Consider the following 26,902-nt stretch of genomic DNA (forward strand, 5'->3'; position numbering starts at 1 on the left):
TGGTGATGTGCTTGGTGTGGGGCACTTTTGCACTTACACGCCTGAGTGTTCTCTAAGTAGAATCAATGGGAATGAGTCATGCATGAAGCCACAGGGAAACACAAGGTCCATTTACTGCTTTTATATAACTGATGTTCAAGATGGATGGCTGAAAAGAAAACTATAAAATAAAACTAATTTTAAATATTAAAAAAAAGGTAGTCTGAGGATCAAGAGGCTGGACTGAAACATGCCCTAGTATGCCAAGATTGGGTTTTTGTCTTCAATCATGCCTGGCACTTTGGCAGACAAAGCTAAGACATGCCAGAGAATATAGCCTCAGTTGAAGGCTTCCTCTGGGCGGTGGGCAGTTTCCATTCCAGAGGACAGGATTTCCCTGTTGGCAGAGGGGCACTTGGTCAGGCCTGCCTGGCCTCCACGCTGGAGGTAAAGGCAGTGGCCTTGATTTGACCCACGCACTCTGGGATTACATTCTAGGGAGTGAACTGAGACATGGTCTATCAATATGGGTTTCCCAAGCTATGAGTTTGTCTTAACTGTGACCAGGAACACCCTTTAGTGATAGGTGTTAAGACACGGACAGAAGCAGCCACAATGTACGGTGCTCTGGCTCATGACTTTTCTGTGTAGGAATGATCCAGAAACAATGCACCTCCAGGAGAATCTGCTTTGAACTTTGCCTGATCTTCCCCCAGGCCGAAAAGGCACAGTCTGATTCTCTGTCAGGCATCCTCTGTTGTGGCAGCAAGCAGTAGCTCCCAGGAGCCGTGTGCACATGACAGGAAAGGAGCAGTGTGCTGCAGTGTGCTGCATGCTAAGCCGTGCATTCAGTAGCTGAGTATGGCACATGCAGTCTTGAATCAAGATATTTTCAATTTATGATGAGTTTATCAGGACCTGACTCAAGCATAAGTCCATGAACATCTGTAAGCATAGTTGCATAAGCAACTTTTATAAAAAGAGGAAAACATAAACTTAAAAGCCTTTCTGAATATCTTATGATTTATTTACAGGAAAAAAAATCATTTACTTTCTTCAATTGTTTTATGCAACCTGGGAAAACAGTTCTAGTATACCTAGCCAGAACTTTCCTGTTCATTATCATGCTATTATATAATGTCAATGGCTTTCTTCCAACTATAGTTAATGCCATTGAGAGCACAAGAAAAAATATGACCACCAATCATCTAAAAGCAAACCTTTGGGGAAAATTTGGTTAAATAATTTCACAGGGAAATGTCGTCATACTCTAGTAATATTAACTTGATTTAAAACACTAGAAGATTTTTCTGACAGCTAGCCCTTAACGCAAACATGGCCTGGTCTGCTAGCACAATGGCAAGGATCTTGAATTCTACCCACGACTGCCTTGTGGAATCAAATCATGCCCCTCTTACTAGACTTCTCCTGCTTCTTCATTTGAGACTTGAATGAACTCCAAAATAATGTCTTGCCCCCTTGCCTACAATGAAAACCTGGCTTGTAAATTCTTAGAGTAAGTCATCTTGTTAACTTTTATTACATGCATGATTCAGCGTGGTTGTGTCCAGTCTCCACATAGTAGGGCATCTGGGCTGAGAACTGACAAGGTTCTTGGGACTTGGTGATGGGACTCTCTCCTTGCCTGGTTGCTCTTCAGATCAACCCAGTGTGAGCTTTGAGCCCTGGGATAAGGATACCCTGGGGAACAGTGAGTTGGAGGCAGTTTTATGATTCTGAGACGAAAGGGCCATCTTTCCTTTCAGGGACTTTCTCTTTAGCTGATTCTCTCTATATCAAGAAGAAAAATAAACTCATCATGAGAGGAGAGCTTAGCAGAGGCACCACCATGACGGCTCTGCCCAGAGAGGTCATTTAAGGATGAGTCCTGCTTGGGTCACACGCCTGCCCCGAGCACTGCGCTGCTCGGCATGTCCACCCCAAGCCTGTGAGAAGAAGACAGAAAACAGATGTCATTTCAGTGTTGCAACGTGTGCCAGAGTTAAGCTTAAAAATAAACGTGTTGACCATGCACTGCTGCAAATGTACCTTGCTCTCGAATGTGGAAAATCAATGAATCAGGACCTTGGCAGCTCCGGTTGTGGCCTCACATTGTGCAGACTGGTGAAGCTAACGCTCAGCTGTGTTTGTCACAAAGGGGAAGAAGATTCTACACCACAGTAGCTCCCTTCAGAAAATAATTCACCTCAACAAGTAGATCCTGATCCCAGGTGCATCAGGCAGTTGAAATGGAAATTCCTCTGAAAAAACATTTTTTGAATTACTTTGACCCTGAACCATTTTGTCTCTGTTTATGATGCTTTCCTATTTTATATGCCTGGAATCCAATAATTTTTCAAATTCCTCAGAGAGAATTGATTTCTCCAGGAGATATTTGTGGCATAAAACCCATGCTGTTATCTTAGAGTTATTGTTTTTGCCAAACTTTTAAAGCAGAGAAGCATTCCTAGAGCAAAAATAAATTTAATTAAAAGCCCTAAAGCAACTCCGTGGTGCGGCCCGAGTGCAGGCCGCCTGTCAGGCCAGTGCTGCAGTTCCCAACTTAGACGCGTGTGAAAGGGATCACACACGGAAGACCACACAGTCGGTTAAAGTCATCCCGCCTCAGGCCTAGGATAGATGAGGGCAGAAAACTTAGGCAACTGCTGCCCTCCAACTGGGCTCTGTTTACATTTGACAAGTCTCCCTCAGCATCCAGTAGAACATTTACTGGAACCATCTGGAGCTGAATCTATAGGAGCAACGCCAAGGAGTTTGCTATCACAGCTGAAGGATATTGGTGACTTTTCTGCCCAAGATGGCTGACTGAACAGCGCTTATTTCTTCATCATCCCAAAAGTCAGCTGAAAATGGAAGCAAAGGAAAATTTTAAGAGGTCCAAGCGGCACAAAGATAGCTTAAGCGGGGGGCTCCTGAATAAGAATCTGCGTCCTTAGTTTTGTAGCACTAAACAAACAAAACACTGTATTAAAACCAGTGTATTGGTGGCCTGTCACAGACTTTGTTAGTTGCTTTTGTTGTCTGCCCTCTGGCACTGGCAGGAGGTTCTGAATGAGTGGTCACTCATGAACCGAGGCTGGCGGGGGCTGGTCACACAGTGCCACAGTCAGCATGGCAGGAGAAAGGAAATAAGTCAGACCAGGCCCTGAAGCTACTAAAAGTCCTGCCTCAAAGGGACACGTGCCATTTTCACTCATATATTACTGTTCACAGAGTCGTGTGGCCATACAGGTTCAAAGAGCCACGGGAGTAAATTCCTACCATGTTTCCAGAGAGAGACCCGGAAGTAGAAGCGAGGGCCTGCAGCACTCTGCCCTGCGTTCTGGCTCTTTGGCTGCCAACACGTGACAACAGGTCCCTGGAGCGCAGTGTTGAGGCCAGGCCTGCCGCTCAGTAAGCCACGGCCATCTAGACGACAGCCCATCCTCGGCTGCTGCTTCCGCAGAAGACCTTCTGTGACACAGAAGGGAAAGAGAAAACTAAAACTGCTCCATTGCCCAAAAAAAGATGGCATTGAATTTTACAAGGTCTATTAAGGATTTGTTTCTAAAAGTGATAATATTTTATCTTAAAGATTTGAGATGTGATAAGATGTGATTGCATCCACAAGACAAGAATAGGATGCTGTTAAGAAAGAATATCCAGGGCCGGGCTGATAGCTCAGTAGAATAAGCACTTGCCTGGAAAGTGCGGGGTCCTGAGTTCAATCCCTGGTGCCACAAAAAAAAAAAAAAAAGAAAGAAAGAAAGAAAGAAAGAAAGAAAGAAAGAAAGAAAGAAAAAAAATCTAATCATCAAGAAATGATTGGGCTGAGTTCTGGGAAAAAGGACCCCTTCTCTGCTGTTGGTGGGAGTGTAGACTGGTACAACTACTGTGGAAATCAGTGTGAAGACCCCTCAAAAAGCTAAGTCTAGAGGTTCCATTTGACCCAACTGCTCCCCTTCTTGGTATCTTCTGAAAGAATTAACAGCATTATATCACAGTGATGTATGAACACCCATGTTTATGACAGCAAAATTGGTCATAGCTAAATCTCGGATGCAACCCAAGTGCCTATCAAAGGAAAAATGAATAAATAATACGTGTTTTTTACTACAGCAGAATACTATTCTGCCACAAAGAAGGCTAAATTTGAGACATTTCTAGGTAAAGCATACACCTCCCGACCATACTCTTCAAGTGAAATAAATGAGACAAGCGTGTTTTAATATCACATTGTTTCTCTAGTGTGAAGAACTGAAAGTGTAAGGGCCAAAACACAGGAGAGTGGGAAATAGGAAGAAAATCTTCAAATGGGAAGGGGAATGAGGGGACAGGAAGGGGGAAAGGAAAGAAAGTGAAAAGAAAAAAAACAATAGAAGAAAAGACTGGAAACAAAGCCTTTGTCAGGAAGGGAAGAGGTTGAAGGAAAGGGAGGGGAAAAAGAATCAAGATGCGTCATGTACAGGTACAAATCCCCTATGATGAATGTAATCATATCTAAAAGGTACCAATAAAACTAATTTTTTAAACTCCAAAAAACAACAAGGAGATCTCAAAAATTAGAGATCTGACTATCAAAACCATCTGATAAAATAAAAATTAGAGATCTGAGTATCAGAACCATCTGATAAAATTTACCATAAAGAAATAACAAAAAAAGTTATGACAAGTCTAGTGAGGTTGGCTCCAAAATGTATCAAATACGTGTCACTCTATTAAACCGTAGTTTTAGAACTCCTGCCTGTAAATTAAAAACAAAAAGTGGCAGAAAAACGGGCCAATGTTATGCACCAGCTCCTTCTCTGAAGAGGCAAAAGCAAGTGGTCAGTGGGAACGTGGCTGGATCACACTCCTCACCTGGGAAATGCAAATTACATCCATGACAGGGTCGTACCTAGATAGCAAATATTAAGAGGATCACTCATTTCAAGTATCTCAAATTCTGTGGACACACATGCGCAGTTGGCTGCCTCGCACGTTCATGAAGCCACTGAAGCACAACTTATGGGGCTGCCCCTTAAGCCCCGTGTGTTAGATGCGCGATTCCTAAGAGTAGCTACCCTGCTGAGAAGTCGTACGTAGCCGCATGCAGGGAGCCATGCTCCACGATGCTCATTCCTGTATTGTACACTTGTAACATCTTTGTAATGACATAATTCATACATTGTAAACTTCATCACTGTACAATTAAGTAGGATGTGGTATATGTACAAAATTGTACCACCGTCATCAGAATTATGCTTTGTCCAGTGAGTTATTTCCCAACTTACTCTTACTCAACGCTGAGCAATGATACATTCGCTTATTCTAAACATTTAATATAAATGGAATTATGCAGTGTGTGATCCTTTGTGATCGTCATCTTAGTTTTCATGATTCATCCATGGCATAGCTGTATCAATATTCCATTTCTTTCCATTGTTGACTAGAACTGCATTATTTGGATAGGCACAAGTAGACCACACTCTACAATACACCCATCAATGGATGGCCAGTTTCTGTCCACTTTTTTGGCCACTTTAATTAGTGCTGATCTAAACTTACACATGCAAGTTATTGTGTGAATGTCTATTTTCATTTCTCTTGTGTATACACTAGGAGCGGAATCTGTGGGCCATACAGTAATTCTATGTTGACTTTTTGAGAAATCGCCAAAGCCTTTCCCAAAGTGACTGCATCCTTTGTTCTAGCAGTGAACACTGAATTGAGGGTCCCGGTTTCTTCCCATTCTTTTCAGTACTTCTTACTCTTCTTGTTACTAGCACTAGCTCCTGGTGGTTTGGATTTGCATTTCTCCGGGGACTACTGATGCTAGACATATTTTCATGCACTTAGCGGCCAGGTATATGTCTTCTTGGAAAAACAGCTATTAAAATACTATGCCTACTTTAAAATTGGGTTATTTTATCATTTTTTTTCCTGGGTTGTTAGCTTTGCTTATATATTCTAGATACAGATCCTTTATGGAATAAATTGTTTCTAGATATTTTCTCCTAGTGTATGGCCTGTTTTCTTACCTTGTGGATGATGTCCTCTGAACACAGAGTTTTAAATTTTGAATAATTCAAGTTCTCTTTTTTTTTCTTGTGTTTTTTCTATAAAATCCAAGAAACCATTGCCTAATCCAGATCACAAAGATTTACTCACATGTTTTATTCATTCTAAGAGATGTAGAGTTTTAACTCCTATATTTAGATCTGTGATCCATTTGAGGTTAATTTGTATATATGATCTGAGATTGGAGTCTAGCTTCTTTCTGCTGCATACAAACACCCAATTATCTCAGTACTTTTCAAAGTTGACTGTTTGTGTAGCATTTACATTGCACTGAGTATTGCAAGTCATCTGGAGATGATTTGAAGTATGTAGGAGGATGTGCGCAGGTGACAGGGAAATGGTACCCGGGCTTCCCTAAGGGACTTAATGTAATTCCTGTAGACTATCCTATGGAAAGCAGTTCCCTGCAGATACTGAAGGATAGCAGAAAGCCCCTGGTGCCCACAAAGTTGATGTCAAAGTCTATTTCAAAGGGAACAGTCGAGACAAGCAATAACATTTGCAAAATTGGCAAAAGGACACATAATGAACATTAAATTCATCATGAGAGCCAGGACTAGAGCAATTGTGGAAATTGCCTTAGCAGAAGATAAATGAACTCAATAGCACACATCTCTGCTACTTGCTATCTATGAACAAAAGAGCGGGCAGGAAATAAGTAAAAGGGAAATCAAGTGTAAAGGAAATTAACTGTAAATAAGTTTGTACTTTAAACTAGAATTTAAAACTAGCTTGGAGCAAGTGGAAAAACAATTCCCCAGTGTGCTCTACAGAAAATTGAGAATCAATACGAATTACTGAAGAAATGGAGATATATTTTTACTAAAGTAAGAATAATACTAATACCAAAACCCAGTGTAACACACACACACACACACACACACACACACACACACACACACAGTGATCGCAGGCCATTCTTACAAATGATACTGTAAAAGTTATAAAGTAATTAATATTCAAAATGTAACAGAAGCAATTCAACATCATACTAGAAATAATATAAAATGACCAAGTAAGATTTATTCTAGTGCTATGAAGTTGTTTTGATATTAGAAAATATACTTATTAGAAAACATAATTGTACTTAAAGCAAGAGAAAAACTAATCATGCACTTAGAGGTGGAGGCAAACTATGATGAAACTTAATCTGCATTCCTGATGAAACTTTTTTTTTGGCAGAACCAGGGATTGAACTCAGCCCTTGCGCTTGCCAGGCAAGCACTTTTTATACTAAACCATCTCCCCAGACCCAAATTTTGAGAAGGAGTTTTTTTGGGGGGTTTTAAAATTTTATTTTATTTTTTAGGGAAGGGCCTACAGGGTGTTCAGGGTCTCACTACTAGATCAGACTTGTAGTGATTCTCCTGTTTACAGCCTCCCCCTAATAAAACTCTTAATGTGGTAACCAATAAATATTAATATGATTATACTATGAACAGTGTTACATGTGAGATGTTATCCATTCTATATTCCCATATAAATAATGTAAGCCCACATTATATTCAAATGCAAAATAATCACTCTTATTGTCATACAAAACCAAACAAGGGTGCATATTCTCTCCAGTGATATTTAACATTCACAGCAATGCTTCTCATTGAGATGTTTGCTGGGAGAATGTGACAGGTGTCGCCTGTCAGACTAAGAGCTCTCTCTTACCCTGAGTGCTAAGAGCTTACCTCAGGAAGCAGCGCTGTACTTGACGCCGTGCTCTTGTGCCACTTCTGAGGTGATTGGATTGTTTTTGTCCCAGGCACTATGAAGACCATAGAGCACTTGAACCATAATGACACAGCTGAGATGGGGTGTGAGCTGGTAGCCTTATCAAAGGATATTATTATTTCATATATACGCTACTGACTTTCTGAAGAGTGATTTTCTTAGCGTGATGGTAGAGGTCAAGTGTTATTTGAAGTGTCTATTATCTCCATAGACATTTTTATTAGAGAAATAAACCCTTTAAAGTAGGTATTTCCATAATCTCTACATAGTTAGGCCTTGGGCACCACGCACTGCCAGCTCATGGGCAGCTCCCCATCTACTTGGAAGTAATGAAGGAAGCAGGCAACGGTATATACTATGAGAGTCACGGCAACGCCTGAAGGCAAACCAGAAGTGGTGCACAGCAGGTTGAGGCAATAGTTTGGTCATAGGGCAAGTTGCTCGGCCTTTGCTGTTATTCTATAGATTTTTGGAAAAAAGTCAAACTACAAAAGTGAAGGAACCTCCAGCGGATGAACAAGACCTGGGAACTCCTCGCCCAAGCACCTGGGAGGCACCGTTCATGAAGGAGGCCAGGCTGTGTTTGTTTTCCAGGAATGCTGTGGCAAAGGGCCACAACCTGGGTGGCATCAACAACAGAAACCTCTTGTCTTGCCATGGTGGAGGCTGGGAATGTGGTGGTGTCCACAGGGCTGGCTCACTCTGAGGCTGCAAGGGCGAATCTGCTCCCTGCTTCTCTCTTGCCTTGCAGTGGTTTGCTGGGGATGCTTGGCGTTTCTTGGCTTAGAAAAAGTAGCACTGCAGTCTTCGCTGTCAGGTTCTCCTGTGTTCTCCTGTGTACATGTCTGTCTTCAAATTTCCCCTTTTTAAAAGGCCATTTGTCCTAGTGGATTAAGGGCCCCTCCTGTTCCAGTATGATCTCATCTTAACTAGATTCATCTGAGGTAACGCTAGTTCCAAATGAGATCACATCGAGGTACTGGGGGTTAGGATTTCCACTTATAAATTCCAAGGAAGGAGGGTGGTCTTAATTCAATTTAGAACACATGCAAGTGGTGCTCTCAGGAAAACGGGGGCCCAAGAATTCCTGGCCATGGGAGAAAGCACTCCACATTAGTTGGCTAATTGGATTTGCAGAGCCCTGCCAATCTGCAGTCTCTGAACCTGCCACAGCTGGTGTGAGAAGGGAACCTGGGGAAGGGGAGAGCCTTGTGGGCCTCCAGTCCAGGCTGGGGGTGTGGTTTACCCATATGTAATCTGTTGCTGCAGGTTACATCGAAGCTGCTGTTATTCCTGCTGGAGCTCGGAGGATTCGCGTGGTAGAAGATAAACCTGCTCACAGTTTTCTGGGTAAAACAAAAATGATTTGATTTACAATTGCTGTTTGACAGTTGACTTTTATAATGAAGCTAGGAGATTTCTGTTCACCGTTTTTCTCCCAGGTCCACTCAGTTTTATACTGTACTTCCATTGTAGTGACATAGTGCCCAGAATGGCCAAACAGCACTGTCCCCTGTGGCTAAGTGTGGCCACCTCCAAAGGGTCTGAGGGACAGGGCACAAACCATCAGAACCACCAGCAATGAACAGGAAAGAGGATGATGGGAGAGTATAAAAAGCCGTGAGCACTGGGGTAGCATGTTTCCCAAAATCACCCTGGAGGACCCAGTGCAACTTTAACCAACGCAGTGGCAGTCCTTTGCCCGAGCCTCATGGACCCCCTGCATGCTTTCAATGACATCGGGGGTGACTCTTTGCTGGAAAAAGAGCAACAGCCTCAAATCAAACAGAAATATAATCCAGGCATGGTGGCGCGTGCCTGTAATCCCAGCACTCGGGAGGCTGAGGCAGGAGGATAGTTGCCAGTTCAAGACCAGCCTAGGCTACAAAGAGCGCTCAAGGCCAGCCTGAGCTGCATAGTGAGACCGTGTCTCAAAAAGACACACATACACACACACAAAAATGCAGAACAATGCTGATTTTCACTAAGTTCTGTGCACCCCAAATTTCTGCTAACCTCTCTGGCTTTATGCTCAAACACCTAGATCCCTCTGTGGAACTGGGTTCCATGGTAGAGCTATGGTTAGAGCGCAGTGAGAGAATCACCCAGCAAAACCTCTTCCAGCTAGAGAAGACCCTGCAGGTACTGAAGGCTCAAGTTCCAAGTCACTACTGACCCCACAGGCGCAGCCTGGGATCCCAGCACCAGGGAGGTTGAAGCATTGAGTCAAACTCATGAATATTCATTATTCAGGCTAAAGAAGATAGAAGTACCCAGAGTTACCTCTTTCTTGTTCACTGGGATGGAAATGCTGCACCCTGTGCCCATTTGCCAAGCCCTATCCCTGGTCCTGACCTGCCTCAGAGGGCTGATCTACCAGCAGCACCCCTACTCCTGCACTTCCTTTGTGTTGTAATCACTCAGCCTGTGTTGCACGGTGCCATGTGAGATGGAAGAGGGAGGGAGGGAAGGAGAGAGAGAGGGAAGGAGATCTCTTTCTCTATCCTAGCTACTATTCTACCAACACAACAGTGCTCATAAATGCGATCTGAAACGGCCTTATGCCGCACATGGCAGCCTCCTTGGAGGGGTGATCTTTTTACTAGATTCTCACAGAACCCGCCCCTTCTTTTTCTGCCCAGGAAATAGGGTTCACTTCATCAGCCTTCACATCAGAAGCCCTGTCACCTAGAGTCACCCCAAATGTTAGTTTTTATACCTGGTCCACTGGGGACATGCATGGCATTTCCAGTCCCAGGGTGCACTAGGCCTCCCTGGGAGCCTGAAGCTACCTTTCCCTATTGTCTTATTTTTAAAAAATCACTATCTGGTTATCCTGAGTGCTGGCCCAGTTCTGAGACCAACTTACTGGGGGTTCCACTGTACAGCACCAGCAGACGCCCCTGCAGATAAGACCCCCGGCTTCCAGCCTGGGTTCTGAGTCTTCCTAGTACAATTCCTCGGCCTGATCCCAGTCCTGCGTAGAGGCCTGGAAGCAAAAGGAAAGGTATTCTTTCTATCTGCTTCTCTGCGGCAAGAGTGGAATCAAGTCTTCACTTCACTTCTCTGGTGAAAAGGAACGTGTCGCTAGAACGAACTCTCCTTAGGATCAGCAGGTAATGCTGTTGGATGCTGCCTCGGACAGCTAGCTCTTACTGATTGCCTCTTCGAAAGCCTAAGCACCACACATGCTAATGAGAACAATAATAGCCACTGTGGTGACTCCTGACCACTGGGCCATGCTGTGTTTTAGAGATCAGCTCCCTCCTACCCCCAGAGGTGCTCCAAAGGATTGCTTGTCACCACACAGGGAGCAATGGTAGCACCCCGAGAGCGTAGCCCTCACGGTGCCTGTGTGTGCCACAGGCTTTGCAGAATTGCTGCATGGTGTCCCATCAGGGCAAGAGAGAGGTGGAGAAGATTTGTCACTGGAGAACACATTCTGAGGCTTCCCACTGTTACCACAGAGAACACAACTCTTTCCCAAGGGGATTGGTTTAAATGTCTCGGAACTCGAATTCCCCAGAAGCAACGTACTTCTATGGGAGCTTGGAACCAGACTTGGTCCTCTTATCTTATCCAAAAATCTTAATTCTAGTATTCCCAGGCCTGGAACATGGACAAGCGCATGCCCGACAGAGCTCTACGCTCCTTATATTTCTACAGTTAGTTGCAGCAGGCCTTGTTTCCATTCAGGGCTGGGTGCTTTGGAAGTCAACCCAGTGTGACTCTGAATTACTCTCACATTTGCTGGGAGCAGTTCCTGAAGAATTTCACCCCACCTACCTTCGGCCCACGTCTGCTGGCTTTCTGCTGTAAACCACCTGGAACAGGAAATGCCTCTGCAGTGTGTATCCATACTCAACAGAAGTGGCAGGACTCCAAGTGGAAATAAAAGGAACTGAGCTGATGCCAGGAGTAGAAGTAGGTTGACTGTGGGTCAGGTCTTCTGTTGAATCCAGGAGGAAGCCAGGCAAAGAAAGACCCACCAAGGTCCATGCCAGAGGAAGGCTTGTGGGCAGGCGCAGGGTGCACATCTGCCTCCAGCCCGCTCTCACGAGATGCCATGGTCCGCCATCCACAGTGCCGGGCTTGTTTTTTTGTTTTGCTTTGGTTTTGGTTCCAGGAATCGAACTCAGGACCTTGCAGCACTTGTGCTTGTGCTGCTGAGCTATGTCCCCAACTTTTTTGAACAGTCACTTAAAACGTCCAACCCCTGGCTCAGGCAAAATCCCCACAGCAAATCAGCACTTCAGATGTCACAAATAAAAAGAAGCTGCTAGAGGAAGCCCTTTTGTTCTGAGCTCTGTGATTCGCCTAGGAAATCAAAGCATTTATAATCATCTTGATCACTTCCATTGAGTCTATTTTGGGTCCCTGAATGCTAATTTCCAATGCAAATTAATTGATCTCAAAATTCCTAAGACAAAGGGGGCTTGAATTTACCTCCAGTGTCTCAGAGTGGAGTGGGACAGAAATTGCAGAACCTCACATTTATTTAATGTGGAGGACTTTTGAGAAAAAGCTGCGCGCATAGAGGTCCTCTGGAGCCACAGGCTCATGGGTTCTGGCAAACGCTGCTCGGTAGAGAGCCCCAGTGCCACTGATGGGGACAGAAGGTGACAAACCCCCGAGTCAGAGGATCACTGGATCCCACATCGAACCTGTTTGTTCGCTGTTACAAATGATCATACTGCTGTAGGAATAAGTTTACTTCCAAACCAAGAACAGCAACTGGACTCCAGAGGCAGCGAAGTATGGAGGCTTTGATCCATGCTCTTGGTGGTCCCCGTACACACCAGGCGCACGTCCACTGAGCTGTGTGTCTATTCCTATGCGCAGATCTCTTGCTGTGCCCCATGGCTTGGAATCCAGGTTCCAGTCTGTCCCAGGCCATCAGCTTCACCCGACACCTGTCGCACCCCACCCTCTGTATTTTTCTTTGTAGTTATTTTTAGCCTTTTGGCTGCCCAGGATTGAGGGAAGAACTTGCACGGCAATTCTCTCTCACCCCAGAACCTTATCTCGGATGGGAGTCTTTGTACAGCCTGTGTGGTGTTCTCTGATCCCTGACTGAGCTAGATCTAAGAAAAAGGGCTTATTTGAGTGACTAATGAAATACAGACCAATTAAAAATATTTTTGCATCTTACAGTGTCCCAACAGACTCTCTGAAGTTGCACATTTTTGAAGGAATTTTAGGTGCTAAATTCTTGGTTTTAGCAATAAGCTCTGGCTTTTTTAGCATGGACCGTAGGAACATGCGAACTTCACCAAGTTACTTCCTGCAAAGCCCAAAGGGATGGAAGCAACCTGTACCTCTTGGAGCTCACCTCCTCCTCCTTGCTGGTGGCCTACTCTTAATTCTCCTTCTGTCTTCTTTTGCTGAGACATGCAGGAATGAGTATCAGCAGGGGCGGCTGCCATGGGAGCGGGCACTGCCACTCTGCACTCCAGGGCTGAGAGGCAGTTGTAAGGCAGTGGTTATAGTACCCGAAAGCCTGTAGCTGCCAGGGAGGTAGTTGTAACCATGTTGGGTACATAGAGCTTATCCTTTCTAGAACCGCAAGAGTTTGCCCATCCCTGCAACCACTGAACAGTCCACAGCTACAGCCCAGCACCTCCCAACCAGAGACAAATCTCTTTGGATCTTTTCTCCCCCCGCTTCAGTACTGGGGATTGAACCTAGGACCCTGTGCTTGCCAGGCAAGCACTTATTCTACTGAGCTATCTCCCTGGCCCGACAAACGTCTTTGGGACTTGGTGGGTGCCTTGTGCTGCCATTGGTACGCACGTCTTCCCACTCCTGCACCTGATGGCAGGGGATGCCTTGAACCCCACCATGGTGAGGGAGTGGCTCCCTGGGGTAGCAGCATATGCTGCCAAGGGGCTAACACCTCCTACGAGGTCTAGTATGTTCACCCCTGCTCAGCAGCTACCATGTGCCCATTAGCCAAAACCCACCTCGCTCAGGCCTGTCCTGTAATTGCTTGCCAACAGTCTGCAGCTCCTCCACAGCCCTCTGATGCAGTGCAGGCCACCTGCAAAGTGTCTCTTCCACCACCCTGGTACAGACAGGCAAGACCCTGTCTGGCTGATCAGAGGACAGCGCAGCCTGGCCCACACAGGTGCCACCTCCTCCTTTTGCCTTGTGGTTGCCTCTTTTGCCTGCCCCCCCCCCCCCATGGCCACATGTCCTGTGGCGGAGCCGGCTTTCTCACTGTCCTCACCTCTGGGCTGGTTCCCAAGGGCAGGGACTTCTCCAATGGTCTCCAGCTGTGCCCTCCTGCTCCTTCCAGCCTTTCCCACTCCTGGCCTCCCAGATGTTTGACTTTTTCCAAACAGCAGCATAGTTGTCAGTTTATAATTCAGTAAGTCAGTTTAAGGCATCTTGCAAAAAGGGCCAGAGAACTGTACACACAGTGCCAGCAAGAAAAAGCTACCATGTAAGAGTGTTATAGGCAGGATGGCCCAGGAGAGTTTAAGGCACGACCAGAGTTTGTCAGGCATTCTGTGTCTCAGCAGCTACTAGGCTTATGTCATAAGCCAGGCGGTGATCTGTGGGAATCCACCAAGTGGTTTTTCTTTCCCACCTGTTCTGCCCTCCTGCGATGAGTACCTTGAGAAAACCAGCCCCCAGAGGGCGCAGGTGAAGGACAAAGCAGTTCTCAGTTGCTGAGCATCTGCTGCAGGTACTGCTGGACCCAGGAGCTTAAAGTTTCACTCTCCTGGGACCCCAGCCTCTCCCAGAGCCTCTTCCCATGGAGCAACTTGCATCACGCCCTGGGGAAGCCTAATAAAAGCTTCTGCCTAGGGGGTAGCTGAGGTACGGAGCTGGGGTGGAATTAAGGCCTCGTAGGACTGGGGAGAAAGCAACCTGCAGGGAGACTCAGGAGCTAGGGCTGATGGGGGAAACAGATGCTCATTAGTGGTTAGCAAGTATGCTCGGCACCCAGCACGGCCATAACGGGATCGAGTCAGGGCTGTGGCTTTGAACCTGCAGTCCCAGCTCAGGGAAGGGAAGGTTGGGGTTAGCTCATGAGTATGGGTGGCAGGTAGCTGCTGTCTGGAGTAGGTGGGCAGCTGCCCCAGCTCCCCTGTGGTCTTAGCATGGTCACTGGGTTCAGTGGAGTGGGCCAGGTGTGACAGGGTGGCACCCAGCCTCAGTGACATCCTGCTCACAGCCACTGCCCTGGTGCCTCCTGCCCAGCGTCAGGGCAGCATTCTCTCTCCAGCAGCTTCTGTCTCATTTCTCACCTCCTGCTCCCAGCCCTTCCCCTTGCACTGGCTGCTGCCCTGGGGCCCTGCACCTTCCTCTTTCTGCAGGGACAGTGGCCATGACCAGATGGCCATAGTCCCTGAGTGCAGGAGCCAGGCTCCTGCCCAATGGCTGTAGGTGCCCCAGGCTGCCTCCTCTCTCTGCCTGTCTGACCAGCTCTGTTCATGATGCTTCTTCCCAAGCACTCTCCCCGGCTGCCTCTCCCTGCTGCCCACGCTGCCCACGCTGCCCACGCTGCCCAGGCCCGACTCACCTCTGCCAGAACGTGTGACGTTGATCATATTTCTGTTTTCTGTCTCCCTTCCAAATTGAGCTTCCTGACAGCAAGAGCTCTTGATCAGCAGCCCTGCCAGGAGACCCGAAGAAGAGGGTGAGGGGTTGGCAGGGTCCTTCTTCTGTGCTATGTGTCCCCAGCTCATACATTTGAGACTCCCCTCCTCCTAAGCTCCCCATCCCCTCTTCCCATATTCCTCTCCCTAGCCCGTCCCCCTCCCCTTACCTGCCCTCCCGCCCCTTCTTCTCTCTCCCCCCCTCTTCTTCCCTACCCCTTCCTTCCCTTTTTGCAGTACTAGGCACTGAATCCCAGGGCTTATGCATGCTTTTCAAGCATTTGACCACTGAGCTATATCCACAGACTTTGATTTTTTGGCTTTGACACAGGCTATTGATAACTTGCCCAGCCTTGGCTTGAATCTACCATCCTTCTGCCTCAGCCTCCCGAGTCACTGGCATTACAGGCGTGCACCACCGCTCCCACTTTCTTGGAGGACTCCGTGCCCTTTTTTTCCTGTCTGCTGCTTCCCAGCAGCCTGCACCGATTCCTCAAGCCAGTGTACAGTGCGTGTGTAAGAAACACGCTTCCAGATTTGCAGCGAAGCTGGAAGACAGTGGGGATCTCTACCGCCTGCTCTTGGCCTCCCTGAGAGTTCGCCTGAGCAAACGCACTTCAGGTGCTCTTGGGGTGTTCTGGGGATCTGTCTCCCTCGTTTCTTACCTCCTGCTCCCAGCCCTTCCCCTTGCAGGGCATGCAGAGCTTGAGAAGCACTCAGAACCTGGAATGTGGTCCTTGAAAACAGGTCTTCTACTTGCATATGTCAGCACTGCCATGAAAGTCGAGACTGCTGCCCTGACCCAGAGAACGTGGGAATTAAAAGGTGCCAGGGCAGCGACTGCTTTGCACTTGGTCTCCAAGGTTGCCCTCTCCACCCCTACTACTTCATAGCTGTGTGTCTTTTGGCAAGATAATCTCTCTGTGCCTCCATTTATTCATCTGAGTGAGGAAAGTAATCCAGAGGGTTATGGGGAAGATTAAATGGGTAATACTATATCAAAAAGTTAAACCAGAAAACGTGTTCTTTACAAAGTGGTTTGCAGGTGACAATGTCGAAAGAGAAAAACAAGAAATTGTGAGTCTCCCCACATTTTCACCTCTTAGGAAGGCTGGAAATTTCGGTCACGGGTAGAATTTCTTGAAGGGAAACAGATCCAGTTCCAAGTAGAAGAGCGTTCTCTTTCCTAAGCCTTCCCTGAAGGCCTGTAATCCTTAACCACTCACCGTGCACAGCCACCCTAGGTGGAAACCCCAACCGGAAGTCGCTGTGCTGGAGAGTGGCCCTGCCCGCTTCTTTTGGGAGCTGCTCTGGTGGAGGAGCCCTGAGCTTGCATCTGCTTTGTGCTTGTCGTTCCCAGAGCATTCTCGAGATGAGGTACCAAGGCCAGTGCCCACCAAGCTTCCCTCTGTTCTGAGCAGGGATTAAATCTTAGGGTCCTAACCCACCCTGAGGCTGAAAATTCCAGCTTCAACTGAATTGCTACCTTGGTTTGGAGTTTCAGTACCCAAAACTGACACTAGAGGGGGCATCTGAGTTCTGGCCGCCTGAGCCGACTTCAGCGAGGGAAGTAGGATCTGGATTTGCTGCTTGTATACTGGGTGGAATTCCAGGGGGACATGAATAAATGTGGAGCATCGGTGACTCCAGCTGTACATGCAGAGGCTGGGCCCAGGACAGAGGGCGCCCTCGGGGCTTCTAGCAATGACACAAGCATGGCCTCTTACCATTTGCTACCTTCCCCTAAATACCAGGATGTGTCCCAGTTAATTGCAGGGTTTTCTTCCTACCTAACACTAAGAAAACAAGCAGGATTTCACTGCAGTTGTCCCCCTTAAGCAAGCGTAGAACTTCAATCCAAATGAGAAGATAAACGAAAACCTGTTCTGTGCTTTTGGCCAATCAGCAGTGTGTGGATTGTGTGTCTGTCCATGTTTTGTGCTAAGCAGAGGTGTGAGCAAGCGGCCGGGGCCCGAAACCTGCGGGGCTGGAGTGAGCGCAGCTGTCTGCTGTAACCCCCTCTGTACCCCCCAGCAGCGGCCAAGATTACCGCCCCCTGTTAGTAACCGGGTCTCCAAGCATAAGTACTTAATGAACTAACAATGGATTCCTGAAGGAGCAGCCACTTCATCAGTGTGAAGTGTCAGCTCTGTAGGAGAGGGTGGCCTTAGGGTGCCCTATTTTCAAAGCCCCAGGTAGGGACTAGAGAAATGAATGGATGTTTTCATTTCTTTTTATATCTAAATAGAGCCCCATTGTGTATATGTACAGCACATTGTTATTCTTGTTTCCCCCCTTGATTGGGGCCAAGGCTGATTCCACAGCATAGTGGCTGTGAAGGATGCCACAGAGGTGTGGATGTGCAAGTGACCCCCTGGATTTTTTTTTTCTTGTGGTACTGGGATTGAACTCAGGACCCTGTGCTTGCCAGGCAAGCACTTATTCTACTGAGCTATCTCCCTGGCCCAGCTCACTGGATTCTGACTTCATGTCCTTTGGATTCATATCCAGATGTGGAATGACTAGCTCTTAAGGGTGACCTATTTCAGTCTTTCAAGGAACCTCCACACTGTCCCCATAAGGATTGGGCAGATTTGCATTCCCACCAATGGATAACATACTTCCTAGCCAGCATTTGTTGCTTTTGTTTTTTAGATAGTGGCCATTCTTACTGGGGTGGGACTTCTCACCTGTGGTTTTGATTTGCATTTCCCTGGTGTCGAATGATACTGTGTGTTATTTCTTATATTTATTGGCCATGTGTATTTCTTTTGAGAAGTGTCTGTTCTGATTATTTACTTTATTTTTTTTTAACCTGTCATTTGCAGCAAAGTGGATGGAACTGGAGGACATTAAATTAAGTCAACAAACCAGATAGAGAGAAACAAATCATGTTCTCTTCCATACATGGACATTTAAGAAACAACACAACACTGACCTGAGCACAGAATAGTGGGGACCAGAGATCAGGGGGCACAAGGGAGTGGAGAGGAGGGCATCCTTTGATCAGTACACACTGTGTTCAAATAATACACAGACTTCAAATAAAATGTACAATTAATACAGGTTGGTCACATTTTTAAAAATGTTTAGATGAGTGGATGAATTTTGCTAACATGGCAAAACCAGTTTTATAGCTTTAGACATATTAAAGCGGAATTAACTTACCAAGCAAAAGCCCCTCTTCTTGAGTAAGGAGACAGCAGTGTGACTGGGCCATGGTTAACTCCGTTCTTCTGGGCCTGCTTGAGTTGCTGGGGAGGCCAGCGGCCATTGAAAAGGGGCCTCCACCCACCCCAGCAGCGCCCTCTCTTGTGAGCCCAGAGCCCTTGGCTCCCTGTGCGCTGGGCTTCTGTTACTGCAGGGGGAGCTCTCTTCTCCCTGCAGCCCCCAAGGAGGAGAGGCCTCTGGCCCACAGGGACACCTGGATTCCCATATGGACTGGCTGACCCCCGTCCACACCCTCCGGCTCCTCAGTGTTCACTTTCCTTGCCAGCCCTCAAAGACTCCAGTAAGAGATCCATCAACAGTGACTGGAAGATAGAGCTCCCGGGAGAGTTTCAGATCGCAGGCACGACCGTCCGCTACGTGAGAAGGGGTCTGTGGGAGAAGATTTCTGCCAAAGGACCAACCAAAACACCCCTGCATCTGATGGTAACTTGCTGGGCTCGCGCACTCGGGTTACTTCTTCCAGGGACCCTGGAGGCAGGAGACGTGCTAGGTACACGGGGTGCCCACTGTTTCCTCCCTCCTTTTCTTATCTAATCCTTTCCATCCCAGTGCTTCAGGATTCCCTTGAAGCCACCTCCTGGCGCTGCTTTTGAAGACAGCTTATCTTCTTCAAAAGGAGCTGTCCCCAAGAAAGAAATGCTCAGCCGCACAAGTGACAGCGAAGCAGCGCTGGCATCGTTGAGCAGACGGCTCTATTCAAAGTCTGTTCTTACAGCAGCTATTGCAGTACATTGTTCCAAAATAAAACGTTATCTTTTGGAAATGGACTGGTAGGCTTTAGATCAGCACCACACTGCCTTGCCAGGCTCGGCTTATGAGAAGCATGTGGGAATCAGGAAGGAGAATCAGCTTCTGTGGTGTATTTACTTCCCAGGTGGCCTCCAGCCAATTGAGTAGTTGGGCGTGGCTAGGGTTTCCTGGAGAACTCAGTACAGGCCACTTAAACATTGGCTATCATAACCCTTTTTTTGGCTTGCTTAGCCCACCCTGAGGACAGGGCTAGTGCAGCATGTGGTGCTGGGGACATTGCCTAAGCAGACGATTTAGACTGCTGAGCGATCTCACCAGCCCGTGAGCTATCTCCCAGCCCTGAGCTATCTTGCCAGCCCACATTCCCCTTCAAACATAAGAAAGACCTCCAGGGCAAGCCATCCCACTGTTTCTTTCTCAGGCTTCAAGAGTTCTCACGGCTAACTTCTGATAGCTCTTAATTATTGATCATTATTCATTTCCTGTCTCCTTCCAAGAGCAGAATTTGTGGCAGCCCATGCACCTGTCATCAAAGCATGCTTTGTTCCCAGTTGCTGCCAGAGTCCCTACTTACAAGTTCTTTCTCCCCTTCATTTGTGGTTTCTGGCAACCTGCAGCTGTTCAAGGTTTGGTGACACCTAAAGCATTTCTGACCGCGGCCCAGAGAGGTCGCCTGAAGCTGCCCCTGATCTCCAGCACCAGGACAAGTGTTGTCCCACGAGAGTGTTGACCTTCTATAGTTCCTAGTGAAACAAAAGCCAGCCGGTTTCCGTGGAAACTACCAATGCAGGCCTAAGCTCACTAAATCCAGTGCTATGCTATTCCTGCAATTAGATTTCTGGGACCCAAGAATCTGTGCCAGAGGATGAAGTTATTTCCTGGTCAACGCCATGAGAACCAGTCATCCTACTCTGAGCTAGAAGCAGATAGCTAGAAGGGCAAAGAGAGGAGGCAAAAGACAAAGTAAAATCTGTATAGGAAACATCACCTGCCGCCTGGGAGCTTACTCCCCCTAGCAAGCTCCAGGGGGAGCATGTTTTCCTTCTTTACCAAAAGCTTTTGTAAACTGAGCAGGTTGTCAGCCCATTAAAGCACATGCCCAACACCCGGCCTCGAGTCATTCAGAATATGGTCAAAAAACTCAGAGTAAGTCTTGCTTGGCTGGAATTTCAGCCCTTGTTCAATATTGATCCTTTTCCTCTCTTGAAATATGATTGCTTTAAACCTAGATACCCGGGATGCCCCCTTGCTTCTCTATACAGAGCCATTGTCCCTAAAGTGGTTTGCATGTTGGTCGCAGTATGAGGAGCAGCAGAAGTCCGGGGGACCTGCATTTGAAACCAATTACACACATGCACACAAAATTAAACGTGGCTACAAAATTGCACCAAATTGGTTTCATATGGCTTCTCCATCCACCAGTCCTATTCCCCACTCTGAGTTAATAAAGATCTCTTTTTAAAGATTAATTTTAAAAAAAAGAAAACTGGAAGCGCTTTTCCAGATGCTCTAGTGCAAGTCTGCTGAAGATCTCCATGCAGTGGGTCTGCTGCTAGCGCTTCTCCTCCCCCACAACCCAGCATTGGAAGCCCCTGAGAGAAGGTGGGGAGGTGGCATACCTCTGACCTGGCCTGCTGAAGTCTAGGTAGGCAGGCCACATGCTGCCCCCCTCCTGGGCCTGGAAACATGCTTGCTAGCTGCTCCACCGGGAGCCCTCACTGGCCTCAAGCTTAGCCTGGAGACACCAAGCACCGCCACACCAACTCAGTTTTCCTATGGGAGGGCTTGCTGTGCCCTATGATATCTAGGGAAACAAAGCCCGGGGTGCACCTGGTGGCCCTCCAGGGCTTGACATGGGCAGTCCCAGGCTGTACAGCCTCCTGGATTCTGCACACTCACTAGGCCTTCACAAACCACAGGGTGGCCCCCACGAAATACGACAGGACCCCGTCTCCGCACCTCTACCCTACTTGGCTTTAAGAGCCAACTCTCATGGCAGTAGAAAGGCTCTCACTTCTTTGGGCTTGCAACCAAATGGCCCCCAAAGTCCCTTCGGTGTCTTGTATGTTGCCATTGAGCCCGGCTGCACCAACTCGCGTGGCAGTGACTGTGACTGGGCTGTGAGTGGCGTGCTTAGTTTCAAAGGTGCAGAGACACCCTGCTTGCCCAGATGTCTGTCTAGGAAAAGTGAGCCATTTGCATGTTCGTTGGCTACAAGTGCAGTTTCTTCTGCACGTTGGAATGTGTGCTTTCTCCCACATGGAACAGCTCTCTAGGAAAAGGGCCGCCAAGGGCTGCCCATCTGAACTGGTCCTCTGGCATAGGAAAGAAGAGAATTCTCTGATTCGCCCCACACCCTAACTGGGTACCTGAGGGCTCCACAACTGAGCTAAAGGAGCACCCCTAGATGGAACACATTTTTACCCCAGAAAAGAGCTGATTCCCTCTAGAAAAATAGTCATAATGTGAGAGTTGACAACTTGGTGGCCTCTTGGTCTATCTCAACATGGCCTTCTCACTTCCCATTGTTGCAGGTGCTGCTGTTTCATGACCAGAATTATGGGATTCATTATGAATACACCATTCCTGTGAACTCTAGTGCTGAAAATGAGAGCGAACCTGCCAAGCCGCAAGACGCCTTGTTCCTCTGGACCCACAGCGGTTGGGAAGGGTGCAGCGTGCAGTGCGGAGGAGGTGAGCAGGCAGCGGGCTCGCGGGGGTGTGCATTTGCTGAAGAAAGAACGGGGCTCAGGGCCTCTGCGCTCGTAGAGTGTGGGGAGTCTGTAACCATGGAAACTCTCTGCCGAACATGCAGACGGGCTTCTGCAAATGATTCCTAACTATAACCTGCTCCAACCTCAGCAAATGACTTCTCCTTTCTACCACTGATAGCCTCACCTCTAAAATAGGAAGTGGCCCCTTCTGTCATGTCCTAGAGATCGCAGGATGATCCAGAGACCACCATACTGCAAGAATCAGCACAAGCCAGAGACACTCATTAATGAGTTGTTGGCAAGGCTCCACAGGAAGTCATCCTAAACTCTCAGCCCTTGGGACAATGTAGTTGGATGGACACTGCTTTAGGAAGAAGGGTTGAGCAGGACTTTGGATGCTATACTGTGGGTCTGGGGGTGCTGAACCCAGGCACAGCCCCACCTATCCCCAGGCCTGGCCAGCTGTTGGCAGCTGGGAGACAGTTGTCAGACATCTAATGTATAGAGGACAGCTGGCCATTTCAGTGACTTGTTCCCTTTTTCACAGGTAGGGGTTCCAGCCATGGCTCAACTGAGCCCATCAGACATGCCAGGGTCCACTGTGAATTCTTCCCATGGCTAACTACCCTCGCTGTTTGTCCTTGGCCTTCTCCTCCAGCAGGTGCTTGGTAGTTGGCTTCATTTCTGGGGTCTACCGCCAGCCCCCTCATCTTCCCACTCTGCACCTCTTTCTGACATGCTCCCTTTACTCCAGGCCAGTGGTGTTGAACCTGCAGGACGCAAGCTGCGGTGGGCTAGTTGTTATCACTGAAAGCTCTAAAAGGTTCACTGTCGCTGCCCTAGGCCTGCAGCAGCCCCTCTCTGCCTGTGGCCGTCCAGCCTCCAAGCCCAGCAGCCAATGCTGAGGCCTGTGAGTACAGCCAGACTGACCTCGTGGGCACCATGCCGCACACTAGGCACAGCAGCAGCCTCTGTCTGATGGGGAGATCTGTCCTGCCCTGGCACTGAGGGCATGGTGGTTCCTTCATGAGGCCAGTGATTTCCAGCTCCCTACAGCTGGCAGCTCTGTGCTTTCAAGGCTGCTGCCGGCCTGAGGTGCTGCTGCTCCATGTCTATACAAGGCTGCAGCATGAGCAGGAGGAGCTGGCAGCGTAGCGCAGAGCTCCATCACTGTGCATCGTCCCTCCCTGGCAGATTCCCTAGAAGACAGAGCCAGCAGAGACTGGATCCGAATCGTTGTGCTAGAGTTACTAAACATTTGTTATCAATCTTCACAAGTAGAAACCACGCGAGTAACAGGGTAGCACAAAGCGTTAGCTGCCTGCCTTGTTCTAGTGTAGGCACTTTATAGGCATTACTCAATGCTAACCGTAGCTAAAAGGCCTCAGACACAGGAAGGGTAAGCAAACCGGCCCACTTGAAGAAACTGAGACCCAGAAGCATGGCAGTGCACTATTGATGCCGTGGTATTGTGACACTGTTAGTGACAGAGCCAAGACTGAGCCCAGATGGCCTGGCTGCAGCGACCACCCTCCTGACTTCCAGTCATGTGGCCTCCCTGACAAAGCCATGCCCACATGGCCACACAGTGCTCAGGGTGCCCCTGGGAACCATGGGAAGGGCTCTACCCAGCAAGATGGTGGCTTTGCACAAGTGCCCCAGAGCGCTGACGCTTGGTCTCAGCTGGCTGAGGGGCAGGTTCAGGCCAGCTGTGGAGGGCCACCAGGGGCGCGGGCCTGTGTATCCTTCACACAGCTGCGCTGCTCCTCACTTCTCCCCAGTGAGCAGCAACCCTGGAATAGGAGGTCATTCTGTGACGAGGCCGAGGTACAGGTACTTAATTGAGACCAGACTGTCAAAGACATTGAATGAACGATCAAAGATTTGGCAGTCACTGGTGTGGGAAGGACAGACCCAAGTCAGAACTTTGGCCTAGACGAATCCCACACTGTCCAAGGACACAGCTGATCTGAGGTGTTGCTACTTGTAGAATCTCTCCTACCCCAAGGTGTCCCCACCTGTCCTGCACAGCTTGCTCTCTCCCTCTCTCCCTCCCTCCTTCCCTCCCTCCTTCCTTCTCTCCCTCTTTCCCTCTCCCTCTCTCCTCTCCCCCTATTTCTCCCCTCCCCCTGTCCCCTTCCCTCTCTCCCTTCCTCCCTCTCCCCTTCTCTCTGCCCCTCTTTCTCCTCTCTCTCCTCTCTCCCTCTCTCTCCCTCTCAACTCTTTCCCCCTCCCTCTCTCCCCCCCCCTCTAGAACACTGTTCAGGAGTTACTCCTGAACACTTCCCCATAAGTAGGAAGCAATGATCTTTCCAGGCATGTGCAGCACAGTCTCTCAGCTCCCTGTGGTTGGTTTCCAGGGGAACGCAGAACCATCGTGTCGTGCACACGGATTGTTAACAAAACCACAACTCTAGTGAATGACAGTGACTGTACTCAAACAAGCCGCCCTGAGCCCCAGGTCCGAAGGTGCAACTCACACCCATGCCAGTCACGGTAAGGAGCTCTGTTCTGTATCTTCAGTCCACCAGGCCTGGGGCAGTGGCGCCATGATTGGGGGATGGTGGTACCCAGTTAATACCTCAGCACTGCTGTCTGCCACATTCTGTTACTGCTGCTGAGTAATTTCTCCTTGCTCATAATGGTCATGTTGCCTTATGGGACACATGTGAGAAGTGTATCATTAGATAATTTCATCATTGTGTAAACATCGGGTGTGTAGTTACATGAACCTAGATGATGTGAACAAAAGACACATAAGTATTTAAATTTTAAAATACATTACAGTGAAAGCACATTGCCATTAATTCCCTTCTGAATGCTCCCTGTGGCTTCAAGACACTTATCCCATCATTACACCGCTTTCTGAAGCAGTTCTGGAGTAGCTCTTTCGTGAATGTCTATAGTTGCTACCTCAATGTCCTGAATCAACCCAAAACATCTATCTTTCATGGTTTTGACTTTGGGGAAAAGCCAGAAGCCACACTGGGCCAGACCTGATGCATAAGGGGATGAGGACTCAGTGCACTCTCTTTACAAGCCCGCCTTTCCAGTGCAAGGCCCTCTGCAGGGCATTCATCATAGTTTTCATCCCAATTCATGAAGACATCACAAAGGAGGGCTTCCAGAGCTGCTTCCACACGTGGCCAGGGCGGTACTGCATGCTCATCGGGAGAGGGCATATTTTGAGGAAGATTAATGATAATACAGTACTGTACTTTTGCTATGGTATGTTTTTAATTCAAGAATTCACTGTATTTTTTGGTCTCCCTGTGCACCTCTATGGTTGGGCCTTTGCTCCTGGGCCATGACAAACCACACAACCCAACAGTAATTCGAGCTTAAGAGAAGAAGATGCCATCATGGGATGCGGTAGGCAGCAGATGGGAGGGGCTGTGCTTGGCACACTAGGACATGCCACTTTACTGGAAACCAACATTTTTATAAGTGCAAAGAAACTACTCTAAGATAGCAGTCACAAATATAGTATGGAAAGTACATAAATCAGAACACAGCCATTTCTTTTCTAAGCCCTGAGTACTGTATGTAATTGGATGTGATGTATGTTTATACAGCTGATTTCATAGTAGGGTTGTTTCTACCAGCATCAGACACACGTGTGACTTCAGAGCGGCTGCAGTGTCACAGGACGACAGGAGCTTCGTAGCTCCCTTACGATCTTATGGGACCACTGTTACATATGTGTTTCGTCAATGACCGAAACATCTCTGGGTGGCCTGTGACTGTATGAAATTTCTGCCTGCTGTGCCAGAACTTGGGTGGAAATACAGTCATAGCTGGAATGCAGGCTGTAGGTGACATTTAATAACTTCTCACAGAGAAAAAAATGTAGCCATTATACATTTGGGGCTGGTACCTCTCACTTCCCTATACCACAGGAGAAGAAAATAGTATTGGAGTCTGAGTGGCCACGTGTAAGTGTGCCCGTGTGTTACTTCTGTGGTCGATTGGGCCCTGTGGCTGACACTGACGTCAAGGAGTGTAGCTCCTGGGATTTGTTGTTTACAATACATCTGAACATCTGGCCACAGAGAGCGTGGCCACGGTACTTGTGCGCTGCGGAGTGAACCCCTGGGTTTCCAGCAGAAACAATCTGGGTGGAAGGTGTTCTCGGTCCCGCCTCCATCCCTCCAGTCATTGGAGGGGGCCTGTGTGTGATGCCTGTACCATGTGGTGTGATGTTACCCTTGGCCTCCCCTTTGCTATGAGTTGAGGTAAATGGTTTTTGTTTGTGAATCTGTGTGTCACATTTAGGCTGAGCTGGCTGGCTGTCCTGTCTGTCTGTCTCTGTCTCTGTCTCTGTCTCTGTCTCTGTATGTGTGTGTGTCTCTCTCCCTCTCTCCCTCTCCCTGTCTCCCCCTCTCTCCATCTCTCCCTGTCTCCCTCTCTCCCTCTCTCTCCCTCTCTCTTCCTCTCTCCCTCTCTATTCCTCTGTCTCTCCCTCTCCCTTTCTCTTTCTCTCCATCTCCCTCTCTCTCTCTCTCCCTCTCTCCCTCTCCCTGTCTCCCTCTCTCTCCATCTCTCCCTGTCTCCCTCTCTCCCTCTCTCTCCCTCTCTCTTCCTCTCCCTCTCTATTCCTCTCTCTCTCCCTCTCCCTCTCTCCCTCTTTCTCCCTCTCTCTTTCTCTCCGTCTCCCTCTCTCTTTCTCTCCCTCTCTCCCTCTCCCTGTCTCCCTCTCTCTCCATCTCTCCCTGTCTCCCTCTCTCCCTCTCTCTCCCTCTCTCTTCCTCTCTCCCTCTCTCTTCCTCTCTCTCTCTCCCTCTCCCTTTCTCCCTCTCTCTTTCTCTCCCTGTCTCCCTCCCTCTCTCTCCCTCT

The 26,902-nt window shown here is 48.1% G+C and overlaps 1 protein-coding gene and 1 long non-coding RNA gene across 6 annotated transcripts in view; one reads left to right on the forward strand and one right to left on the reverse strand.

Moving 5' to 3' along the window:
* The window catches only part of Adamts17 (ADAM metallopeptidase with thrombospondin type 1 motif 17), a 356,834-nt gene that overhangs the window by 253,315 nt on the left and 76,617 nt on the right, over positions 1-26,902 (forward strand). For all 3 annotated transcript variants that reach the window (XM_023709886.1, XM_004623253.2, XM_023709894.1), the window contains 4 exons: positions 9,034-9,114; positions 18,868-19,025; positions 21,887-22,046; positions 24,427-24,562. In XM_023709886.1, coding sequence (XP_023565654.1) covers positions 9,034-9,114; positions 18,868-19,025; positions 21,887-22,046; positions 24,427-24,562 — 535 coding nt within the window. The remainder of the gene's footprint in view (positions 1-9,033; positions 9,115-18,867; positions 19,026-21,886; positions 22,047-24,426; positions 24,563-26,902) is intronic.
* LOC111815356 lies at positions 716-16,659 on the reverse strand. 3 transcript variants are annotated; one of them, XR_002820051.1, is made up of 8 exons: positions 16,471-16,659; positions 16,037-16,168; positions 15,296-15,388; positions 13,083-13,270; positions 10,634-10,753; positions 7,722-9,110; positions 2,029-2,843; positions 716-1,925 (listed from the first exon to the last, which is right to left on the reverse strand). It is a non-coding gene; the product is annotated as an uncharacterized LOC111815356 (long non-coding RNA). The 3 variants fall into 3 exon arrangements; XR_002820052.1 differs by lacking the exon at positions 16,037-16,168; XR_002820053.1 differs by lacking the exon at positions 10,634-10,753 and having other exon boundaries at positions 13,097-13,270.

Source organism: Octodon degus, unplaced genomic scaffold (genome assembly GCF_000260255.1).
Source record: "Octodon degus isolate 3935 unplaced genomic scaffold, OctDeg1.0 scaffold00002, whole genome shotgun sequence".
Taxonomy (NCBI): Eukaryota; Metazoa; Chordata; class Mammalia; order Rodentia; family Octodontidae; genus Octodon; species Octodon degus.